At 38.0% G+C, this 22,879-nt stretch overlaps 1 protein-coding gene across 1 annotated transcript in view; it reads right to left on the bottom strand.

Annotated features, from left to right (window-relative positions):
• Positions 1 to 17,145, bottom strand: part of Spta1 (spectrin alpha, erythrocytic 1) — a 63,317-nt gene extending 46,172 nt beyond the window's left edge. Inside the window, exons 1-12 of the mRNA XM_042681940.1 lie at positions 17,025 to 17,145; positions 15,135 to 15,371; positions 13,656 to 13,781; positions 11,892 to 12,032; positions 10,811 to 10,957; positions 8,244 to 8,377; positions 7,295 to 7,439; positions 5,614 to 5,768; positions 4,056 to 4,191; positions 3,827 to 3,928; positions 1,567 to 1,704; positions 350 to 460 (exon numbers count right to left, since the gene is read on the bottom strand). Coding sequence (XP_042537874.1) covers positions 350 to 460; positions 1,567 to 1,704; positions 3,827 to 3,928; positions 4,056 to 4,191; positions 5,614 to 5,768; positions 7,295 to 7,439; positions 8,244 to 8,377; positions 10,811 to 10,957; positions 11,892 to 12,032; positions 13,656 to 13,781; positions 15,135 to 15,371; positions 17,025 to 17,048 — 1,596 coding nt within the window. The 5' untranslated portion in view covers positions 17,049 to 17,145. The remainder of the gene's footprint in view (positions 1 to 349; positions 461 to 1,566; positions 1,705 to 3,826; positions 3,929 to 4,055; positions 4,192 to 5,613; positions 5,769 to 7,294; positions 7,440 to 8,243; positions 8,378 to 10,810; positions 10,958 to 11,891; positions 12,033 to 13,655; positions 13,782 to 15,134; positions 15,372 to 17,024) is intronic.
• Positions 17,146 to 22,879: the final 5,734 nt, after the last annotated feature.

Here is a 22,879-nt window from a genome sequence, read left to right as displayed (position 1 = left end):
TCTGGGTCTGGGCACTGTCCCTCAGCTCTTCAGCTCAAGGCTAGCACTCTACCACTTGAGCCACAGTGCCACTTCTTGCTTTTTCTGCTTATGTGGTGCTGAAGAATCGAACTCATGGCTTCATGCACGCAAGGCAAGCACTCTACCACAAAGCCACTTTCCCAAGCACAAACCAAAGAATTTGAAAAAAAAATACAAGTAAATATTACCACAAACACCAATGGGATGGAACTTTAATAAGGCTAATCCTGTGTGACTGCCATAGGAGTGGTTCTATCTAGGAAAGCATCCTGGATGAAATGATAAAAGCAAGCAGGAAGAAAATGCCTGACCAAGATCCATTTCTTACTATGATCTTCTCTTCCTGGGCAGTAAAGGCTTCTTCAAAGTCATCATGCTTCTGAAGAAGGGCTTCAACACTGCCCAGTGAGTTTCCTAGATCTTCATTGTCCAGGAAGGCCTGTAGGGCAAAATAAATACATCCTGATGTCCTTATTGAAGAGAAAGCTTCTTCTTGAAATAAGGACTAATGAAAGAGGCAGAAGGTTTGGAGAGCAAGGTGGGAATTAACACAGACTAATACAATAAGCAGAAAACTTGAAGCAGTATGAGCTTTGGACTTTTCTCCCATTGGTCTTACAGAAATTTTTTACCACTATCTCTGGGTCTGTTTACATACAATTATCTCAACCAGTCTAGGCATTATTTAAGGTTTTAAAACTACCTCAAGAGGATAACTTACTTCCTCCAGGAAATCACCTCTGATACTTCCTCTTTTCTCTGTCTGACGCATCATAATTTTTCCCCCTGATTCCTTACCCACTTGATATTCTTTTGACTGTTTAATTGAGGTCAAAGTTTCTGTGCTAGCATTAAGATATACATTTTCTGGAGACCGAATTTTGCTATGTAGTTGAGGCTGACCTTGAACTTTTGATCTTCTTGCCTTAGTCTTCTGAGTGCCAGGATCATTGGTGCGCTACTACAATGGGCTTGTACTTAAATATTTTTTCATGTCTTTGCCTGTGAGGAAACTGTGGGAAGTTTGTTGAGCATGCTCTGATGTTTGTTTTTGTCATGACTCATTTTCCAGTTTCCAGACAGTCTGGTTGTGAGGGTTATTGATAAAAGCCACAGTGCTAAAGGAAAGGCAGGGGAAGTGATTTCTGAGGACTGGCTGGACCCCCTCCTGGATTACTTCTTATTGTTGTGACCAAAATACCCAGGAGAAGAATGGAAAGGAGAAAGGATTGATTTTGGCTCCTAGTTTCATCATGTTCAGTGGTTCCATGATTTTTTTGATGCAGGTGCTTAGAAAGAACATTACGGTGGCAAAGGATGTGAAAGACAAGAGTGCTCACCTCATGCTAGGCAAGAAGAATGGAAAGAGACAGGAAAAGACATTCCCAAAGGACACGTCCCCAGACCCACTTCTTCCAGCTAAAGAAAGCACCTGAAAAAATTTCCAGAGCCTCCTATATTACTGCCACCACTTTGCAACCAAGCGCCCAAACACAGCCCTTTTGGGAGGACATTTCACATTCAACCCATCACATTTCATGTTACCTCTTGTCTGCTCATCCAACTGTCCACTTGCTCACTGTCTCGAGAGAAGAGGTGAAAATCCAAGCACTGCTGGTACTGATGCTGACGCCTGTCCCACAGTTCCAGCAGAGCAGCCCAAGCATTGGCAAGGACTGTCATCTTGGGAAAGGAAGAGAGAATATATTAAACACTATTTAACTCATTAAATTTATCTATATTTTTCTGAGTAGCTAATAGATATAAATTTGGGGATGATTGAGAGATACAAAAATGCATACAAAGAAAGCATTTTTCTTACGGTTCCAACATCTAAATGAATAGCTGTAATATTAGAACAGTGGGATGAAAAACCACAAAAGAGAAGTATTCTCTACATGTATAAAAGGGAAGAAAAACATCTATTTAGATCAACAGAGCCAGAGAGCAAAAATACTGGGCTAAACAGTGTTTTAAAGCGGAATGAGTATCAGGAAATGAGTATCGGGAAAGAATAGTAAACTATGAACAAGTGATCCATTGGGACAAAATGTAACTGTTCGAAATGTACTCCAGAGAATATAGGGTCTAAAAATGGGTAGCATTCTGATGAAGTTCAAGTTTGTATAACACATAAAATGTCAGACCAAGAATTGGGTTGTAATAAAAAAAAGCCATCAGTACATGAAAAAAAACAGCCACCAAGAGAAAAAAATACATTCTTAAGTCTAGAAAAATAGTCTTTGTTTCTAAGCAAGAATCTATTCAATGAATTCCAGCTCATTTTAGCTATTGCTATTCATTGCATCAGAAAAGCAGCCTAAATTCTCAGAATTCCAGGAATAAAATTCACTTTTCAAGGACTTAGGGTTCTGCCAAAGAACACAATCGATATAGTAATGTTTCAGAGTCCTGGGCAACTCAAAAATGTGATTGTTTCAACTTCAGCCATTATACACAGCTTCAGGCTGTACTCAGAATTTAGAGAGCTAAAGAGAGGCACACAACCCAGATGCCCCTCAGTAGATGAATGGATCAAGAAAATGTGATATGTGTGTGTGTGTGTGTGTGTGTGTGTGTGTGTGTGTGTATACAATGTAATTATATGCTTCCATCAGAAAGAATGACACCACCCCATTTGTAAGGAAATAGACTTAGGAAAAATCATATTAAGTGAAGTAAGCCAGACTCAAAGACACACTGGCCCTATGGTTTCCCTTATTTGCAATAATTAGTATACGTCTAGGATAACCTTAACAGATGATCAGAATATCTCAATAGCTATGTACATATGACCATATAAGATGATGTTAAGCAAAATGAATTTCAAGACATGGACACAAAAGTTTTTTCTTTGTTGTTGTTGTTTTTAGTGTACTATGTGATTTCTTGTTTCTTATGATTTCCTCCTATGGTTTATTCCCTATTGTCACTGTATTTGATTTTGGTACCCTGGAATTGTCTATACATTTATATGAATTAGGGAAGGGAAAGGAAGCAACAGAATTGTGAGAAAAAAGACAAGGGGGAACCAATGTAACAGCGATATACACAAGACAATATGTTGGAAATGACCTGTACACCTTGGCGAGGGGGGACAGGCTGGGGGGAGGAAAAGAGGGAGAAAATTGAGAGTCGGGGTAAGAAGTTCAACAAGAAATATACTTATTACCTTACTTATGTAACTGTAACCCTTCTGTACATCACCTTGACAATAAAAAGAAAAAAAGAAAAAGAGAGAGAGGCACACTAATCCTGTCATGCCCTGATTATGCATCTGGAACAAAATCTCACTGGATCAGGAGGCTAAGGCTAGCTCCTATGACCCATGGAGTTGGAAAGATGGAAAACATGATTTCCTCATCACTGCAGCTCTGTGTTTAAATTTGAGCTTAACTTGAGGTTGCACGGAAGAGTGAAGAAGTGGCATTGGTGCCAGCCATGCACCAGGCATTGGTACGGACACAGTCGAGGTCCTGTGGCTCAAGGCACAAAACTCATTGAATTTACAATCTAGGGATGAAACAGAATATGTTAAGAAGGCAAATATATGGAGGTTAAGATTAGGTAGATGTCAGACCATTGATGAAATAAAGCTCAAGAGGCAATCACTCACTGGTGTCCTGAGAATGTCAAGTGACTCAGTTTAACACTTCTGAGCTACAGCAATGTGAAAGTCATGTCCATACTATTATCATGTTTAGGTGGCTTCTAAGTTGTTTAAATCAGAGAGTACCATAGTAATGAGGTGAAAAGAGAGCTATATTTGTAATTGAAATGTCACAAATCCCCTTAAATAAATTACCTTTTCTCTAATTTCATCAGAAGCATCGTGATTGCCGTCCAGCAATTCTTGACCAGTTGCATCAGCCGATTGAAATCGGTCGTCATAAGAGTTGATCTCATGCTGTGGCCACAAGACAAATCATCTCAAACAGAGCAGCAAACCTTCTGACTTTCTTGGCACCAAACCAAACCCCCTCTCAGGCACTGAACCAAATCTCCCTTCTATAGGAGAGGCCTTTGCTCTTTACCTTATGCTGCTGGTGCCTGGCTAATAGGGCTTCCCCACTGGCCACATCTGTTGGCAATTCATCAGCATTGATGAGTGCAGTTTTCTCATTCATCCAGCCGGAGAGCTCATCATAGTCAGACAAGAATCGATGGTACCTGTAGGACAGGTGAAGTGTAGGATAGGTGAGGCAAAGGGCAGCCAAGGGAAAAAAATAGAGATTTGAAAGGACTTGAACAACCAGTTAGGGTTGGGCTGGTCTCTGACACGTGACATGCTTCTCCTGCTAATGTTCCTCTTCTTCCTCTGATATTACAATGGGAGTAGGTGTGTGTGCATGAGTGTCCCAAGTATGACACGTTAAAGTCACACCTACTCCAGAGGCACTTGAAATAGAGGAGAAACCCCACGATGCAACCAGTAGATAAATAACAGACATCATTTCATGGCAAGAAGTACTCGAATTAAGAATTCTTTATGTACCTGAGCTTATATTTAGCTTATTAATAAAAACATGAAAATGGAAAAAAATGGTTTCCTATTAAAAAAAAATTAAGTTTATTATTTGGATTTATGCCACAAGATAAACATGGTCTTCTGGTGATGACAATACTAAGAATCAACTATTAAAATAATGCCTGATCATGACAATTTCTTGTAAGCTTTTGTTGTTGTTGTTGTTGGCTGTGGGGTTTGAACTGAGAGTCTGGGTGCTGTCCCTGAGCCTCTTTGTGCTAAGGCTAGTGCTCTACCACTTGAACCACAGAATCACTTCTAGGTTTAGGATTCCTTTCTTCCTTCCTTCCTTCCTTCCTTCCTTCCTTCCTTCCTTCCTTCCTTCCTTCCTTCCTTCCTTCCTTCCTTCCTTCCTTCCTTCCTTCCTTCCTTCCTTCCTTCCTTTCTGAGTGGTTAACTGGCAATACGAGTCTCAAAGTGCTGAAACAAGGATACAGGATGACCCATTGCAACAATATTGGAAATGAACTTTACAACTTCAAGGAGAGAAGAGGAGTTGGGGAGGGAGAGAAGGGAAGGGATAGTAAGAGAAAAACAAAGGAGAGGGTAACAATGTTCGGCAAGAAATGTACTTATTACCTTGCTCATATAACCGTAGCCCCTCTGTACAGCATCTTTACAATAAAATAAAAATTTTAAAAAAGAGTCTTATGGTGACTTTTTTGCCCTGGCTGGCTTTGAACTATGATCCTCAGATTTCAGCCTCCTGAGTAGCTAGGCGTGAGCCACCAAAGCCTGGCTTCTTGTAAGCTTTTAGCTTACAGTCTCAGGAGATGATTTTGGAGTAATGTTGAGGCCCTTCAGATGGGTAATTTAGCTCTTTAGCTAGAGCTATTCTAGCATGATGTGTCTACTTTGTAATAGCCTATAATGATGGAACGATGGAGGCATATGGATGAGTGGGGGGTAAGTGTGAGGCCATAAGAGACTTTCCTTGTTAAGGTAAAACTTCATTTGCTTCTACTGAGTAGGCAGAAGACTTGACTCCCCTCCTATTCTAGCCCCTTCACCCATTTTTTACTTTGGGGGAGGCAGGTAGAGCAATAGAGAAGAAGGATTCCCACCCATAAGAAGCCTGAAGTTTTGCATATCTGGCCGTAGCCAAGGCCCGAATGTGGTCCCAGTTGGAGATCAGCTCCTCCTTCATCTGCTGGATCTGAGGGGCATCTGCAGGGTGGGAAGTCATCAGCTTGTCTGCTTTGGCACATAACTCCTTTACCTTTGGAATAAGAAAGAAACCTAGTAGAGATCCATGCACTTTGACTCCTTGCTTAATTTAATGGTAGAGATATAATAAAACAACGATTATATGAATACAAATCGTTGACAAAATTTCACTATTTTAATATAATACTTAATACTGATGAATTAATATTGACAAATTTTCATTAATATATTAATATACTATACTTATAATTTATTGAGCATTTTGTATATCTCACTGTGCTTAGCTCTTTACATGCATTTGCTTATTTGGCATTCATCATTTAATAATCATGAGGTAGAAACTTCTTTTTTTTTAATGACAGTACTAAGGCTTGGGCTCAGGGCCTAGCACTTGCTTTAGTTTTTTCCATTCAAGGCTGGTACTCTACCACCTGATCCACAGCTCCACTTCTGGATTTTTTTTGCTAGTTAATTAGAAACAAGGGTGTCTCAGATTCATGTGCTCGAGCTGGCTTCAAACCAAGATCCTCAGGACCCAGCCTCCTGGGGAGCTAGGATTGCAGGCATGAAACACTGGTGCCCAACTTAGAAACTACTGCCAGACTTAAGTATAGATCTGTTCCTCACCACCTTGTAGTGGTTTTCCTCTGAATATTATAGTGGGAGTCAAGACGACATTTCTGCCCAAAAGATGAAGAAAATTCCAGTAACACCAAACAATTTTAAGCACCATTCCCAAAAAGCAGGATCACTTTTGCTAAAAGGCAACCCTGCGCAACTATCCACGTGTTACCATTAGTTCATGCATTATGTTCAACTATAATCAGATATTGAAAAGGGGTTGGAATTTTATTATCGATATTCATCAAGGCCTGGGATTTTATTATTCAAAAGTAAAAACAAGGAGGAAGAATTAAGGAAGTGAAATAGTGGCAGTTTGAGAAACTGGTCAGAGGGGGGCAGGGTTATCATTAGATAACAGAAAATACTCTACGTGAGCAAACTCTTGTAGACAACCAGTAATAATGGGGTTAAATTTGGGCAAGAGTTGGGAGCAGGGAGAAATAGAAGACGGGAAAAGTTCAAGGATATAGGTTTGCTCTAAGTTCTAGTATGCCTATATTTGCTCACATTTATGAAACAGAGTTTTCCAGACTTTAGAAAGAAACTTAAAGGCAAATGTAGTTTAATGGGTCTCATAGCTTATTAGAAAAGAAGAAGAAAATGCTTCCCCAGTCTACTGAGTGAAGGATAGAAAGAAACAGCATTCAACTATAACAGAAACAAAAAAAAATGTACTGAAATGAAAAACTTTGACCACAGGGTAGTTTAGAGAATTCTTCTCACAGCAATCCTTTTATTTTTAAATTATGCATTACTTAATGAGACTATGAAGCATAGAGCATGGATACATCGATAAAATAATTTTAATGAAGTAAGGACTTCCCAAAATTGGTGGACAAGTCCAAAGTGTCTAAGGACATATCATGAAGTACCACAAAACTTCCCTTCCATTGATGATTAACGCATAACTTTTCTAACTCTATGAGCAAAACCATTCCTCCCACAGTGACTTACTTTGTCCTGCATGACTGCAAGGTTCCTCTCAAGTCTCTTGTGACTGTGAAACAGTGACTCTGAGCTAACGAGATCCTTGCCATAGTCCTCTGAGGTAAGTACAGGCTCCTTCTCCTTGATCCACTGAATGGCTTCAGTCACATCCCTATCAGATAGGCATTAATATAAGCGCTAACAAAACAGTATGATAGGCCCCACAGGGCAAGCAGAACAGCAGAACACACAGCAAGGACCTGCCTAGTTCACCCACGTAGCAATTACCCTGCTTTTCCTACATGCTAGCAAAAATTAAGTTAAAAGCTTCTTCCTTAAGGGTTGTGTCCACTGGGATACTAAGGACCGCCTAACAGTTGGTCTTCCAGAGTTACTTCTCCTATCAGAACCAGCTATTCATAAATGGCATTTTCCCCACTCTTTACCTCATCAAATTCTTATTTGCCGATCTAGTCTCAGAAGAGATTCTAATACACCAGCGTGATTTTTTTTATAATTTGGCCTTCAATTTCCATATCATTGCTTTAGAGTACATCTCAATTTTCTTAACTCTCTTGCTGTCATAAAGGCAAGAAAAACCTGATGCTCATTGATTTGAAGTATTAACCACTAGTTTCTAAAAGGAGTAGACAGGGCTAATAGAAAGAACCACACCTGAGGATGCATGCCTGTAATCCCAGGTACTTTGAAGGCAGAAGCAGAAGGATCAAGGTCTGAGACTGACTCAAACAAAAGCACATGATCCATTTTGAAAAGCAACAACAGCAAAACAATAACAAAAACCAAGCTAAAGCAGAAGGACTGGGGCATGACTCAAATGGCAGTGCTTATTCAAGAACTCGAGTTCAAAGCCCAGGATTAAGAAAAAAAGAAAGATTTTTAAAAAAAAGAAAAAAAAGGAAAGATAGATGCTGTTTTTTCTGTTTATTTTTTCTTTGTATAAGAAAATCCATACCTCTTGAATCTTTGGAGGTCTGCAGCACTGGACAGTGTTTGTTGTCTTTGGAGAGCCAAGTTACAGAGACGCTCCCAAGCAATGTTGACCTCATCCTGTTTTGACTTTATCAAGGGCAGCTTAGGATGTTTTTCCTGCAAAGAAAACCAATACTTGAAGTATGCAAAGATGAAGTTAGATTAAAAAATCACTTAAACATGTAATTTCACACTGCAATACTTTGTTGGAAGTGGAGAAGACCACAGTAACTGGCTTCCTAGTTGTCATTTCATGCATATTACCAAAATATAGAAAACCCAGTCTGCCAGAGATTATATCCTGTGCCAACAGCATTGGACTTGATGCACACATGCCTGTGTGTGGTCTCACACACACACACACACACACACACACACACACACACAACACACACACACACACAGTGCCTGATAAATCACCTTGTAACTTAAAAGCAAAGGGAAAGAAATTTCCTTTTGTGAAGTACAACTTAATTTTCTTAAATGCTAGTGCTGTGGCTCTTGATACCTTTTATATTTCAAGGAAAAACATTTTCCTCTTTCCTTCCTTCCTTCCTTCCTTCCTTCCTTCCTTCCTTCCTTCCTTCCTTCCTTCCTTCCTTCCTTCCTTCCTTCCTTCCCTCCTTCCTTCCTTCCCTCCTTCCCTCCCTCCCTTTCTCTCTCTCTCTCTCTCTCTTTCTTTCTTTCTTTCTTTTTGTTTTTGTTGGTCATGAGGCTTGAACTCTGGGCCTGGGTGCTATCCCTCAGCTCTTCAGCTCAAGGCTAGTGCTCTACCACTTGAGTCACAGCACTACTTCCAGTTTTCTGGTGATTAATTGGAGATAAGAGTCTCAGGAACTTTCCTGCCCTGGCTGGCTTTGAATCAAGATCCTCAGATCTCAGCCTTCTGAGTAGCTAGGATTAAAGGCATGAGCCACTGATGCCCAGCGTCTTTTTCTATAATTATGTGTAGACCAAGCACATAGGGTTTTGTAGAAATGTTCAGGTGTTTTGCAAGCTACCTGAAGCGACGATCTTTATGAATACTTAGGTAGCAGCCTCCTATTTTGATATTTCAGGATTTTGAAGAGCTCTCATATGTACAAATCCCTTTACTCCTCACTAATCTCCCCGGTTCTTTTCATTCATATTCCCATTTCCAAGGCTCCTCACTGAATTGTCTCCAATCTCCACCCTGAATGTCTGGTCCTTTCTGTTATAGCTGTGGAGGCCCCACGCCAAAAGAGAAGCTGTATCTAATTGTAGATGCTTTTTTATTTCTATTTCTCCCTCCTCCTGCTTTGACTCCAGATCAGCATTGGACTGGGTTAGTGGTAGGTGACAGGATTAATTTTCTGTAAGTTCCAGCATCTCTGCTCCAAGAAGTCTTTCAGCTTCTGTTCTCCTCCCCTGCCTGATATACAAAGAAGCAGGCCTACTGAAGGACAAGAGAACACATGGAGACATTCCATTATCTCTGGCAATGCTCCAAACATGGGATTGATGCAACTCTAATTAAATCATCTACTAACTGCAGTCACATTAAAATACAGGAGGTACAGGAGGACAAAAGCCCAGCTGGTGCTCAAATATCTGACTCACTGAATTATAAGCAATTTTTTTGTTTTAAGTTTTATAATGGTTAGAAGTTTATAGATAAATGAGAAGCCTTCACAACAAGAAAAAATGTTGCAAAGGGGGAAAAGGTAGGAACTGTTGGAAATATGGCATGTAAAATAAATTAGAAAACAATCATTTTTCCTTTTTTAGTACCTGTTCACCCTGAATTCTTTGTTCTTCCAACACAAGGTTATTAACATTTTTCAATATACAACTGAAATCATAATAGATCTATAAATAGAAAAGCATGATCTAGGCAACCATTGGAGTTTATTATTTCATGAACATGTACAATATGTGTGCATGTAGGTATCTGCATTATGTAATACATTATATATGTCTGATTTTGCACATACACACATACACATACATATGTATCATTCCAGTTTTTTCTTACATATTATATTCTTGGGTAATTTATTATGATACCAGGTCTTTGTCTACCCATTTGTGCACTGTCTTGAGTTAATGATAGTAAATAAACCAGTTTTCCTTTTTGCAATTCTAAAAATAATCATGGAAACCATGTACAATGGATAGCATACCTATGTATATATCTATATCTTGCTATATTGTGATATCTCAGCACTACTTTATGCTAATTTGTTCTTATCTCTACATCACAAACATGAACACACAATATATTGCACGGTACAGGAGTTACTTCATTTAATCCCTCCTCCTCTTCTTCCTCCTCTCTTTCTCTCTATATCTTTGTTCTCTGTCTCCTTGCATCTCCTTTCTCCCACCCCTGCAACTTCCATTTCTCTAGACTTTAAGGAGTGGATGGATCCAGAAGGTAGAGGGTGCTGCTTATGCCTATTACTTTAAGAATATGCACTCTGTTTTCTTGCAATGCCCTATTTTTTCATAGCCCACCTACTAATTGCTAGAAGTTCTTCACGAAGCTCAGGATATTTCCCCACCTTGGCTCCACTGCCCCCACCTCACCTCAGCACACTCGTTGGCATACTGGTTCACTCTGTCCACTTTCCCTTTTCGAGCTGCCAGCTCCTCCTGGAACTCTTCAAACTTCTTATGCAGAACTTCTGTGCGCTCCCAGTCTTCACCCAGCTCTACTAGTGTCACTATAGCCTCCTGTAGACACAGAAAAGTTTTCCAAGTCACCAGTAAATATTTGCATTGGGACAACTCAAATGGAAATACTGGTGGAGCCTGGGAGAGTCCTTCTGGGAAAAGCCAGAAGCAGGTGTGTATTTCTTGAGGCGAGGACAATGCCTTTTGACACTCAGTAAGATTAGAGGAGGTGCTGACCAGAGCCTCTAGAATCATCCTTTTTATGTTCCAAAAGATGATGAGTCAATATATCCTGATTCTATTACCTTTGTGTACTGCAAATCTACAAAAAAGCATTACATAGTGCAATCACTTTAGCATATCTTCAGTCTTCAGAAAAATGTGTTTAGAAAGTTAAGGAAATATAAAACTCAACATAGTAGTAATAGGCACGGAGAGGCAAGAAATTAGAAAAAGAATGGGGAATATTTTCAGTCAAGACCCGGAATATGATCAAAAAGTAGGAGAGGGAATGAAAGAACACAGGACATAGAGGGGAGATGAACCTACATTAAATTTAAAGGCATGCTATTTCTGTGTAAATTTTTCTCTTCTTTATATTCAGAACTATAGGTTTTTGTTTGCTCCCTACCATATTAATCTCTTGAACATCCCTACATCTTTGCCCAATGTCCTATTCCTTTCGAAATGATAAGGCTTTCTTTCTTGCAGAGTAATCTGCAGAAAGTTGCTCTAGAATACCTGGCTCAGAGGGCTCAGAGGGTTCAAAGGCATGCTGTATTTAATATAGATACAGACAGAGATATAGCTAATGTATTGTATGTATATTAAGTAGTTGTACAAAGAGGTTACTACTTCACAAGTCAGGCTATGAGTACAGTCCTTCTTGGTCAATGTCACCCCTTTCTTCCTTCTCCCTCATCCCTACCCTCAAGTTATGTGGTTCAGTTTTTGCATGATGTACACTGAATGTAATGACTGTGTTTGTTGATACCTTGTCCCTGATCCACTCTAAGATGTCGTCACACTCCTGTGAGTACTGATGGAACTTCAGGGCCCGCAGCAGCACATCACTCTTCTCCTGGGTCAGCTCCAGCAGCAGGTCCCACAGTCGACGCAGTTCCTCCAGGTGGGTCTTTGTGAGAGAAGAGGCAGAACCGTTCAGGCAGAGGCTATGAAGTAGATCCAGACTCAGAGTTGTGTGCAGAAGAAAAACCCAGCTTAAAAGCTTTCCTCCTACTCAAGAAAGACATAAATGAAACAACAGAATATGCATGAAAATAGCTACCGTAAAATCTGTGAGAGGAAATCTTGTTGAAATGCTTTGGGATTTTAGAGAACAGAACAATGGCAAGCTACAAGATGAGCAAGGAGAAGGATACAAGAGTATGTATTTAAACTGAGCCGACGGAAAGAATTTCCACAGGTGGATGATAGATGGAGAATGTTTCACATACAATAAATAGTCAGAACAGTGCCCTAGAAGAAAGAGCATGAATATTTCCCAGAAAGTGTATACAGTTCTGCTAAGCTACTAGAAATAAGTGGCACTAGAATATTTTGGGACTATAGAGTTTGGGACTTTAGAGAGGATTTTGAATTCCAGATTAGCTTGGAACATCTGTGTTACACATTTTGTGAAATTTGCATTACCATCTGTATGTCATCTTCAAGAAGCTTACATTTTCAACTTCTTCTTGCTCACTGTAGCATATGAACCATATTTCCTTCTGCCTTGTCATAATGCTGTCCAATAGAGCCCTAGTGTTTCTGACATGTGAAAGATTTTTTTTTAACAATTTCTCCAATTTTTTTTTTATTAAAGTAGAGGATTAATTACACACACAAGTGAGTAATACAAAATGACTTCTATCTTATGTAAATGAACATACAGTTTTCTTGTTCTGAGTTTCTCTTTCTAAGATTCTTTTCTCGCTAATTTTTATTTTCCCTAATCTTATTTTGCTAGCAGTGAAATGAGCTAGAACTTTTATGCTACACAGAAGGACCAGTCCCAGATTTTAAATATATAGGGCAATCATGTTTTAGCAACAGATGAATTCTTCAATATACCAAAAGGAACTTGAATTGACTATCAATAGACATGTCTTGGAAGAGTATGAATGTACCGGTTAAGTAAGAAAGTAGCTAATACGATAAGAATAGGAGTTATAAATTTTCATTGAAATGATTGTGATTTTTATGATCATTGTGCTCAAGGTTGATTTTTTGAAGACAAGATAGTCTAGGGCTATCTTAAATTGAGTGTAAAGGTGAGTTTGGAAAGGTTAAATAGTGTGATGTGTGAAAGAAAGCTTTCAGAGGCAAAAGAGGAAAGGTTTCAGAGAAGATTGAAATAGGTGATCATTAATTTTTGGAAAGTTTTAAGGTAAAAGACACTGAAGTCAGAAGAAAGAATGAGGGGAAGCATTGGAAACTTCATTACCTCTGAGAAATGTGGAAGAGGTTGAAGCAACATGATCTTGAGGCACATTAATTCCCAGTGCAAAAGAGAGATGTAATCTTATCTAATGATATCTTCCACATCATAGTGCAACTCCCTCCCATCCCCCCGCCGAGTTATGGAACACAAGGATCTCCCAGTTTATTCATTTCTTCTACCTCAACACCAGCAGAACGCAAAAGACAAGAGCTCTTGTTCCAAGCCATCAACATTATATTTGGTATACTCAATTAAAATCTTATTAACATAATCAGCAATTGGAAATTTCTGACTGAGACAATACCAGTGATTTACCTTGGTGTCTTCATGGGCAAAATGATCTTCAGTAAACCGGACTTCTCTAATTTCTTCCAGTTCAGGAAGGACTTTTGATTTTGCTTGTACCTCTGCTACAAAGGTTTCATGTTTCTGATATTTTGCCTGAAATTTAGAAATGAAACAGATCCTCTAGATTATGGTGTGGTCTTCTTATTCCTTCTCTTAATGCTAGGCAAAATAGCTTGCTTCCTAACCTGATTTAACTGATAACCTCTGAGCATAAATGGAACAGTTGTGTCTTCAAAGAAATGGTCACTAAAGGTAGAGTTACTAACCATAGATATGAAGGAGTCCTAGGAGGAGGCCAAAGAGAAAAAGACAGGAAGTCTTGTCTCCATGATCTTTGGGAAATTATCAGTAAATACCCTATTGGTTCTGCAGGCTCCCCTAAGAATAAACATATGTAACACTTAGTGTTCTTCAGAAAAGACCAAAAGAGCTGGGCTCTATTCAAAACAGATCCCTAACTGATGATAGTTCTCATAACAACTTTTACCACGTGTAAATGGATCCATTGCATAAGTCAGTTTGATCTTGTTCCAGGAGCTCCCTGCTCAAAATCAGCATGTGAGCTCTCTCCTTCCTGGTGGCCACGTCTATGTCAGATGCTATAATACTTAGTTACCTGATAGCTCTAAAAGTTTCTACCAAACCTCTGGGACTAGGGGAACATCATGTCTGCTCTGTGTGATTGCTTGCCAGAGTTTTGGATAGGGCACTTTTCTGCAGAAGTAAATTTGGCCTTGTTGAGAAAAAAAAAGGAAAGCAAAGCAAAACAAAACAAAACTTCTGGACCAAGAGCCATGAGTAGAAATTTAGAGAGATCTAGAAAACCTTTTGGTTGTGTAGACAGTAGGAAGTATACGTCAGAAACACTGAAGATTCTTGACTTCCATAATTCCAAACTTACTATAATAAAACATTGAAAGCAATTGGTATGTAAGAGATTTCTTGAATGATTCAGTCACTGTTCTGTTTGGAATGAGTTTTCTTTGCAAGTAAGATCTTAGAAGTTAAAGACATGGAGGTAGCATTATTGTTTTTAACTGATAAGCTGTTCCCTATATTACATCATTATCTTACCATTAACTCACTGTACCTTTACATGATAAGAATGTGAATTTTGAGTGTAAGTGCATTATAAGAAACAGTTCTGAGCTTTCAACAACTGATGGACTCCAGTTTTTCTTTCCTTAGTCTCCTCCCTTTGACATTTTAGGAGATGAGTAGAACTGGAAGAACTTGGCATGTGCATGCTCATGTTCTGATCTATTTCTTTCAATTTAATTCTTAAACCTCCCACCTCACTGCCTCAACTTTGCTTCATTTGTTTCTAAATAATATCATATTTTACTCACATCCATCTTTCAACTTTAACATGAAGCAAACAAAACCTCCTGCTTCCCACCCTAGAGTTCTTCCGATTTACTCTAAAGAAGTGTGTGGAAAGGTGACCTGTATATTTGTTGGCTCATAGCTCTTATCCTTTGCAATCTCGAGTTTCTCCATGATCCACTTTTCCAGGTCATCTGCATCTCGCATGAAAACTTGGTAGTGATAGGACTCTTCAAGTTTCTGACCCCTCTCAGCAACACGTTGCTTGAACCTCTGGTACCGATTCAACACCTCTTCACGCCTCTGCTGGATTTCTTCTGCTGTTTCCAAAACTTTTGGCCCACTGCTTTCTGCAGCCTGCAAGTTAAAAAGTTTCTATGTGTTTGGAAGTATCACATAGTGCCTCATATATATGTAAAATTGTTATGTGTCAAGTGAAAATTTATAAAGAAAAAAAGAAAGAAAGGAAGCTTTTATTTATGGCTACTTCTCAAGTCTTTTGTTCACTGCACTCTTATGTATCCCAAAGCATTTACTCATCATGAGAAATCTATGCCAAGATTTATGTAAGCCTATAAAAGCCTATTGTTAGAAGCCCTAAGTGAATTTGCATAACTTTAACTGTGTGAGGTAATAACTCTTATCATGTATACTGCTCACACAGATGTGTGCCAATATTTAGTGTTTATTCTGTTGATATAGTGAAGTTGGACTGGTGACAAAGCTAACCACAGAATTTCAAATAGATTAAAATAATGTATCAAGGTTATTATATCCAATTAACTAGTAAAAATCCAGAAGCAGAGGTGTGGCTCTAATAATAGAGCAACAACTTAGAGTTATAAAGCCAAGTGAGAGCTCAAGGATCTGAGTTCAAGCACCAGTATCAGTACAAAAAAAGTAATTTTATTGACTCCCAATCCATTGTTTTGCCTTTTTAGTGCTTAAAAAGGCACTGACCAGTGCTGATTATTCTGAACTTAGTTTAATAACTAGAATTAATTTAATGAATTATATTATATAAAAACAATTTTGCTTTCTGTATATTTAAAAATGTAGTCCATATGTCATGTAGCTCATGTAGAATGTAGCTCATTGGTTGCTGATTTATATACTATTTTTATTTGGTTTCTTTCAAAAAACACTGCAAATCTGAATTCAGCATGTCTTCCACCTACTTACTATAAGCTTCAAATTGTTTATTTTTCAATAATTGGTATTTAGAATATTACACCTAGTTTTTATGTTGGATAACATGAAAGAATTCTCTTCTTTAGTAGCATTCAGGCTATATGTGACAAGATCAGCAAAATATCCATTGGGTCTACTTCATGCATGAGAACATTGGTGCTGTTTTCTAGGCTTGTTGTATCCAGAACATTCAACAGAGAGTTTAAATTTCAGTTTTTCTATTTTTTTCCTAAACATAATTGCTTCCCTGTGGATGGCAATAACCACTATGGCTATAAAGTTAAATCATTCCAGGGAGACTGAAATCTCATTGATGTATCATTTTGCCTCAAGTTATCAAGTTTCTCTCTATGTAAGCTGACTGAATCTTGGTGGCTGTAGAGATATATAAATCCTAAGTTATTGTTTGAAGTGAAACATTCAGAAAAAGATAGTTAAAATTAAAACTCACTGCTGTTTAAAAGTCAAAGAAGAGGGCTGGGAAGGTGACTCAGTGGTAGAGCACTTGCCTTGCATGCATGAGGCCCTGGGTTTGATTCCTCAGCACCACATAAGCAAAAAGAAAAACCTGGAAGTGGTGCTGTGGCTCAAGTGGTAGAGTGCTAACCTTGAGCTAAAGAGCTGAGGGACAGTGCCCACGCTCAGAGTTCAGGCCCCACGATCAGACCCAAAAATAAAAAAAAAAAAAAATTTAAAAAAAGTCAAAGAAGCACAATTCTAATGAGTCTGTTAACGATAATACAGGATGCTCAAAGGGGACAGCTTTCCTAGTATACTTAAGGATGAACTGCATTGAAGACAATTGAATTCTGTACTCACGGTTTCCTTGGCAAGGTGCTCCATCTTTCCTAATGGTCTGGAATTTGGGAAGAGAAAAATATATCTAGGGAAAAGACAGAAAGATGTCTAGTCTAATTCAACAGAGATGCCAGAAATGTGAATGTAGTAAAGAAAAAAAAAGTCTCAATAATCCGCCAACCACACACATTCCACATTATCTATAGAAGGCATACCCAGCTATTCAGCTGAGGCAGAGGCTGACTTTGACAGACAAGGTGACTCAGCAGCTTGGATGGGGAAATGAAGGCTTTCAGTTTCTCAGCAGGATTTCCAAAAACTAAATGAAAGCAAAATTTGCAGATAAAAGAGTAGGAATAAAAACCAGCTATAGACATGTTAAGAGTGTGTTTTAGTTTTTTGAGGAGTTTTAGATTTTGTGATGTCTGAGGGCTAACAAATAAAGGAAGAATCTTGTATTCCTCATGTTTCTGCCTCTTTGTAACACAAAAGTAGAAGAACTTGGCACATAAAGATTCTTGCTACATCTGTTTCTAGAAAAGATAACTCAATATCTTTCTCAATACCCAAATGTGGGTATTTAAGATCCTCTAATGAATTATACCAACTATTGCTGCAGAGGTTTTCCTAAAATATTTTATTTATGGTCTAATATATGAGGTTTCAAAAATATGATACAGATGTACCCGTAAGCATTTAAACAGAAGGAACAAAAATGGGAAGGTATGAATGTGTATTTCATTTGACCACCTGTTTAATAGCATCTCAGAACATATAAAAATAAGACTAATATCTAATATGTAGGAAAAAGGAGGCATGATATTTTACAATCTATTTTTATTTTTTTATTTTTTGGTCCAGTCGTGGGGCCTGAACTCTGGGCCTGGGCGTTGTCCCTCAGCTCTTCAGCTCAAGGCTAGCACTCTACCACTTGAGCCACAGTGCCACTTCCGGCTTTTTTCTTTTTGCTTATGTGGTGCTGAGGAATCAAACCCAGGGCCTCAGGCATGCAAGGCATGCCTACAATCTATTTTTAATGGAGGAAAATCAGGTACAAATACTTTTCATAATTCTTTGATGCTGCCTTACTAAAGTGAAACCCCCAAAATAAGAAAACAGTTGAAAAGTTTTATACCCTTCTTCAAAGCAGAGGAATATCCACACCCAGCTTCATTCTCTTTGCTTTTCTTGGTTATACTTTTTTGTTCCTGTATCCCAGAGGCCATTTCTAAGACCAATGTCATGAAACTTGTGCTGTATTTCCATTTGGCAGTTCTATACATCTCTTACATTTAAGCCTTTATTCTGATTAGAGTTGATGTTTGAGTCCAATTTCAGTGTTTTGGGTTGATATACAATTTTCCCCCAAACTATGTGTTGAAGAGACCATTTTATTTCATGATAATCAGTCCTTCTGGCTGGCTAATTACATACACACACATATACAGCACACACACACACACACACACACACACACACACATATACATATACATATACATACACACATGTGTGTGTGATCACCATGTTTGCTACTTTTGATTGTTGTATGATGAGAAAACAGAGAAGCCATATTTTGAGAGGTCAAATCAGAAGTGTTTATTAGAACACTAGCAGTCTACAGATAGACTCCTGTCCCAAAGATCTGCAGCCTAGAACAGAGCTAGCACACAGCTTTTAAAGACAAAAACCATGTGCTTAGGGTAGAGACAAAGCCTTAACAGCCTTAATGAAAGTGTTATAAATAAAACAAAGCAAGCTAGATGAGGATAGTTATTTCTAATAAAAGTATCATACACAGGCAGAGAAGACTGTCCAGGGGAACGATAGAGGGCAATAAGGACCCCAATTTCCTAGGGGGAGCATGAGTTTCCTGGAGCTCAAAACTCAGACACATCTGCAAACCAAAGAATGTCCTCTTACCTCTGGAGTTCTCAGAAAGTTCTCATCGTCTATTTACTTCTATTAAGATGCCAAGATGGGCATTACTTAGCTCCAGTATCCTTATTTCATTATGACATGATCCTGGACTATAGGGAACTGAAGTGAAAATATTAGTACACCAGGAAAAGATTACTTAAAATCAAAGAGAATCAGAATGGCACAATGATTATATTGACTTGGGGTTGACTCATAATTGAATATCTAAAAGCTATTAAGTATAGGAGGAGACTATTTCAGGCCATATTTTCATATAAAATGGAAACTACATCTTACAGAATCTGGTAAAAATTATGAATGAATGCAAATTAATCTTGTGGAAGGTATTCAAAAAAGTTGGTTCTTGTCTCTTGGGTGAAGATATTTCCCCTCCTCAGCTTAGTTCTAGGCAGAGAATATATACAATTGGCATACTTGCCAAACATATATTCACTTTTAGTGCCAAATTTTATTAGATATAATGGATGTATATAAAACTCCTGGAGGAAGACATGGGGGAAGCTCATGAAATGGATTTTAGCAATGATTTCTACAATATGGAAACAAAAGCAAAAATCAACAAACAATACTGGATCAAACCACAAAGCTTCTGCCTTGTAAAGGAAGCAATCAACTAAATGTAAGGGCAACCTATACAACAGAATAAAATGAACTTGCTTATATTTGAGAACGGGTTAATATACAAAGCATATCATGAATTTCCTTAGCTCAATAAATAGAAAAATAATGACAAAAATTCAATGAAAAATAGACAGAGAATTAGTGATAGAGGACTGCTCTAGCATGCACACAGCCCTGTTGCAATGCCTGCACTGAAAATAGAAGTGAGCATGAGGCTTAAATTGATGTTTCTCTAGAGAAGACGTAGTTGTGTCCAACAGGTATATGAATAAGTGATCAACATCACTAATTAGGGGAGATAGAGAGACAGAAACAGAGACAAAGGGACAGAGAGACAGCGATTGTCTTTCTCTGATATAGAAATAGCCAAAATAACCATTAGTAGATGAATAGACAAGAAATTTGATATATAAAGGCAATAAAATATTATTTAGTGTTTACAGTGAAGGAAGTCATGACATCTAAGACAATAGTATAAACCTTGGGGAACTTATACTAAGTAAAATAACCTACTCACAGAAGGCTATGCAAACCACTAACATAAAGCATATAAAAATAATTGAGTCATAGAAGTGGAGAGCAGAAGGGGACTAGTAGAAAGGGTACAGAGTTTCAGTTATGCAAATGATTAAGTTCTTGAGATACATTATATATCTTTATGCCGTTATACAATGTTGCATTAATGATGATAATACAGCAGGTATGTTTAAACTATTTTTTAATGTAGAGTTCAGGTTAAGTGTGCCTACTATATTTTAAAAATAAGATAAGAATCATCTTTGGAGCAAGAAAGTGATGCTAAAGCAAGGAGAGAATCAGGGAAGAGGCTTGATAAAATAAAACAGATGAATTTAAAAAGTTCTTTTTCAGTCATTGTAGCCATGAGAGATTCATTATAAGGGTTACTCAGACAGCTCTTTAGCTATTATTCCGGAAGTTGCTAACTTTAAATGTAGTCCTACCTCGTATTTCTATTCTTTTGAAACAGACATACAAGTCTTCAAAATCTAAATATTCTTTATCCTTAATGGTATGAGTGTCAAAGCATGTCCTTGGGATAGCTTGAAAGACAGGATGAGAGCAATCTTTTCCTTGATGGCTTAACAACCTCAACCTCTGACTCTCTTAGTACTTCTGTTGTTTCTCAAGAAATCCCATTGGTCCTGAGCACATGAAGAGCCTGATTAGAAAAGACTCAGATAAAGAATGCAAGGCATTCTACTTTTTGATTAGAGATTTGCATTTGAGAAGTGTGTACATTGTTTTTGTTTGTTTGTTTGCTTTTGTGTTTTGTTGTCTTTGAGCTCTTTTTGCTCAAGGCTAGTGCTCTACCACTTTGAGCCACAGCTCCACTTCTGGATTTCTTGAGTGGTTAATTGGAGATAAGAGTCTCACAGGAACTTTTCTGTCAGGGCTGGCTTTCAACTGCAATCCTCAGATCTCAGCCTCCTGAGTAGCTAGGATTACACATACGTGAGCTGCCAGCACCTGGGTAAGTGTGTACATTTTTAAATAAAGTTAAGAGGCAAAGGACTTTAGAGGATCTGAGGTATGAATTCATTTCAGTTGACTGAAAAAAGACCTTTAGATTTAAAAGTAGTGTTATGTACTGTTCTGACTCATGTTGGGGGTCAACAATTGGACAATTTTAATATAAGAACTCTTTTTTAAAGAGAAGCATTTTATACACTTTGACAAAGGTAGGGTAATATGAAGGGCTGTCTTACTTGTCCATGGTTATCAGTTCTGGGCAAGTAAAGTAATCAGCACTGAGCAGCTTGTATCAGCCCTGCTCAGGCCTCAGATCTGGTTGATCTTCTCCTTCTGGGCTCAGAGGCTCCAAGATCTATTTAGACAAAAATATAAACCTTATTTATTGTGTTTTATTTGGAGTCTGACTTTCTCTGCTCATTTACCAACTAAGATGAATTAATTTTCATGTAATGCTATTTTTTCTCATGGAATATATGTCATCGGTAATTTGTTGTTTTTACTTACCTTTTAATTATTTATTTACTTGCTTATTTATTTTTATGTCAGAGTTTAAGCCAAATCAGCCGTGAAGTTTCTGTGTAGCCTCAGTTGGCCTCAAAAATGATTCTCCTGCTTCAGCCTCTAGAGTTTTGTATAGTCATAAGTAGCACCTCCACTATCAGCTAGGAGTTTGAAATTTTATATTTTATTTCTCTGATTATTGACTAGTAAATGGGTCATGATAGTAGATACACTATGTAAAAAAAATGAAAGTATTTTTGTAGTTATCTAATTTAATTCTCAGGACTTCAAGTCCTTTGAGTTTATTTGCACCTTAAGTCTAGCTGAAATTTTAGTGTGTGTGTGTGTGTGTGTGTGTGTGTGTGTGTGTGTGTGTGTGTGTGTGTGTGTGTATGTGTGTGTGCTGGTCCTAGAGCTTGAACCTAGGGCTTCCCTGAGCTTTTCGTGCTCAAGACTAGTGTCCTACCAGTTGAACTACAGCTTTACTTCTAACTTTTTGGAAATTCATTGACAATAAGAGTCTTATGGACTTTCTTGCCTGGGCTGGCTTTGAACCAATATCCTCAGGTCTCAGCCTCCTGAGTAGCTAGGATTACAGATATAAGCCACTAATACTTGGCTGTGGTTGAAATTTTATAATATTTCAGTTTGCAATTCCTACCTTCACTCTCTTTTTCTCTCCTTTTTAACTTTATTTTTTCTGCTTATTTATTTCATTTCATTTCTTTAAGAAAACAGACAAATCTTGATGTTTCCCCTGCCTTTCACTGTTGAATGACAAAATAGTTGGACTTATTTTCCCCTTATAGAACTTTAGGAGATAAAGTTTACCCCTAATTATCCATTAACTTTTTCAGTAAACTATTGCCAAATACACATCCATCAGAAACTGGGGATATTGTGATAAACAAAATAATACTTACTTCAAAGTAGCCCAACAAAATTAAAGAGGCACAGAACTCATGTGAATAGAAGAGAATTAAAATCATGTGAATTAGTGGCCTAAATAATATATTATAGAAATGCTGAGAAGTAGGCTTATTTCTATTTTGATAGTTCAGAGAAGATATCAAAGCAGAATTGAATTTTAGGTTCCTCCTTTTGGGATTAAAATAATAAATGAAATGGCTATGTCAGATTGCCATTTTGCTCTTAGTTTATCCAAGAGGTAGAACCATGAGAATGAATTTTTGTTATGTAAGCCACCTAGTTTGTGATATTTTGCTATAGCAGTCTGAAAAGATGAATACATCCCTACAAATGATTCTACTTGGATTAATTTTCCCTCCTGTGTATTCTCTTAGCAATTAAGTTTTCATT

The sequence above is a fragment of the Dipodomys spectabilis genome, unplaced genomic scaffold (assembly GCF_019054845.1).
Source record: "Dipodomys spectabilis isolate Male_0828 unplaced genomic scaffold, ASM1905484v1 ptg000069l, whole genome shotgun sequence".
NCBI classification, from domain to species: domain Eukaryota; kingdom Metazoa; phylum Chordata; class Mammalia; order Rodentia; family Heteromyidae; genus Dipodomys; species Dipodomys spectabilis.
The sequence above is the reverse complement of the archived record's forward strand: the minus strand, read 5'-3'. Positions and strand labels throughout refer to the sequence as shown.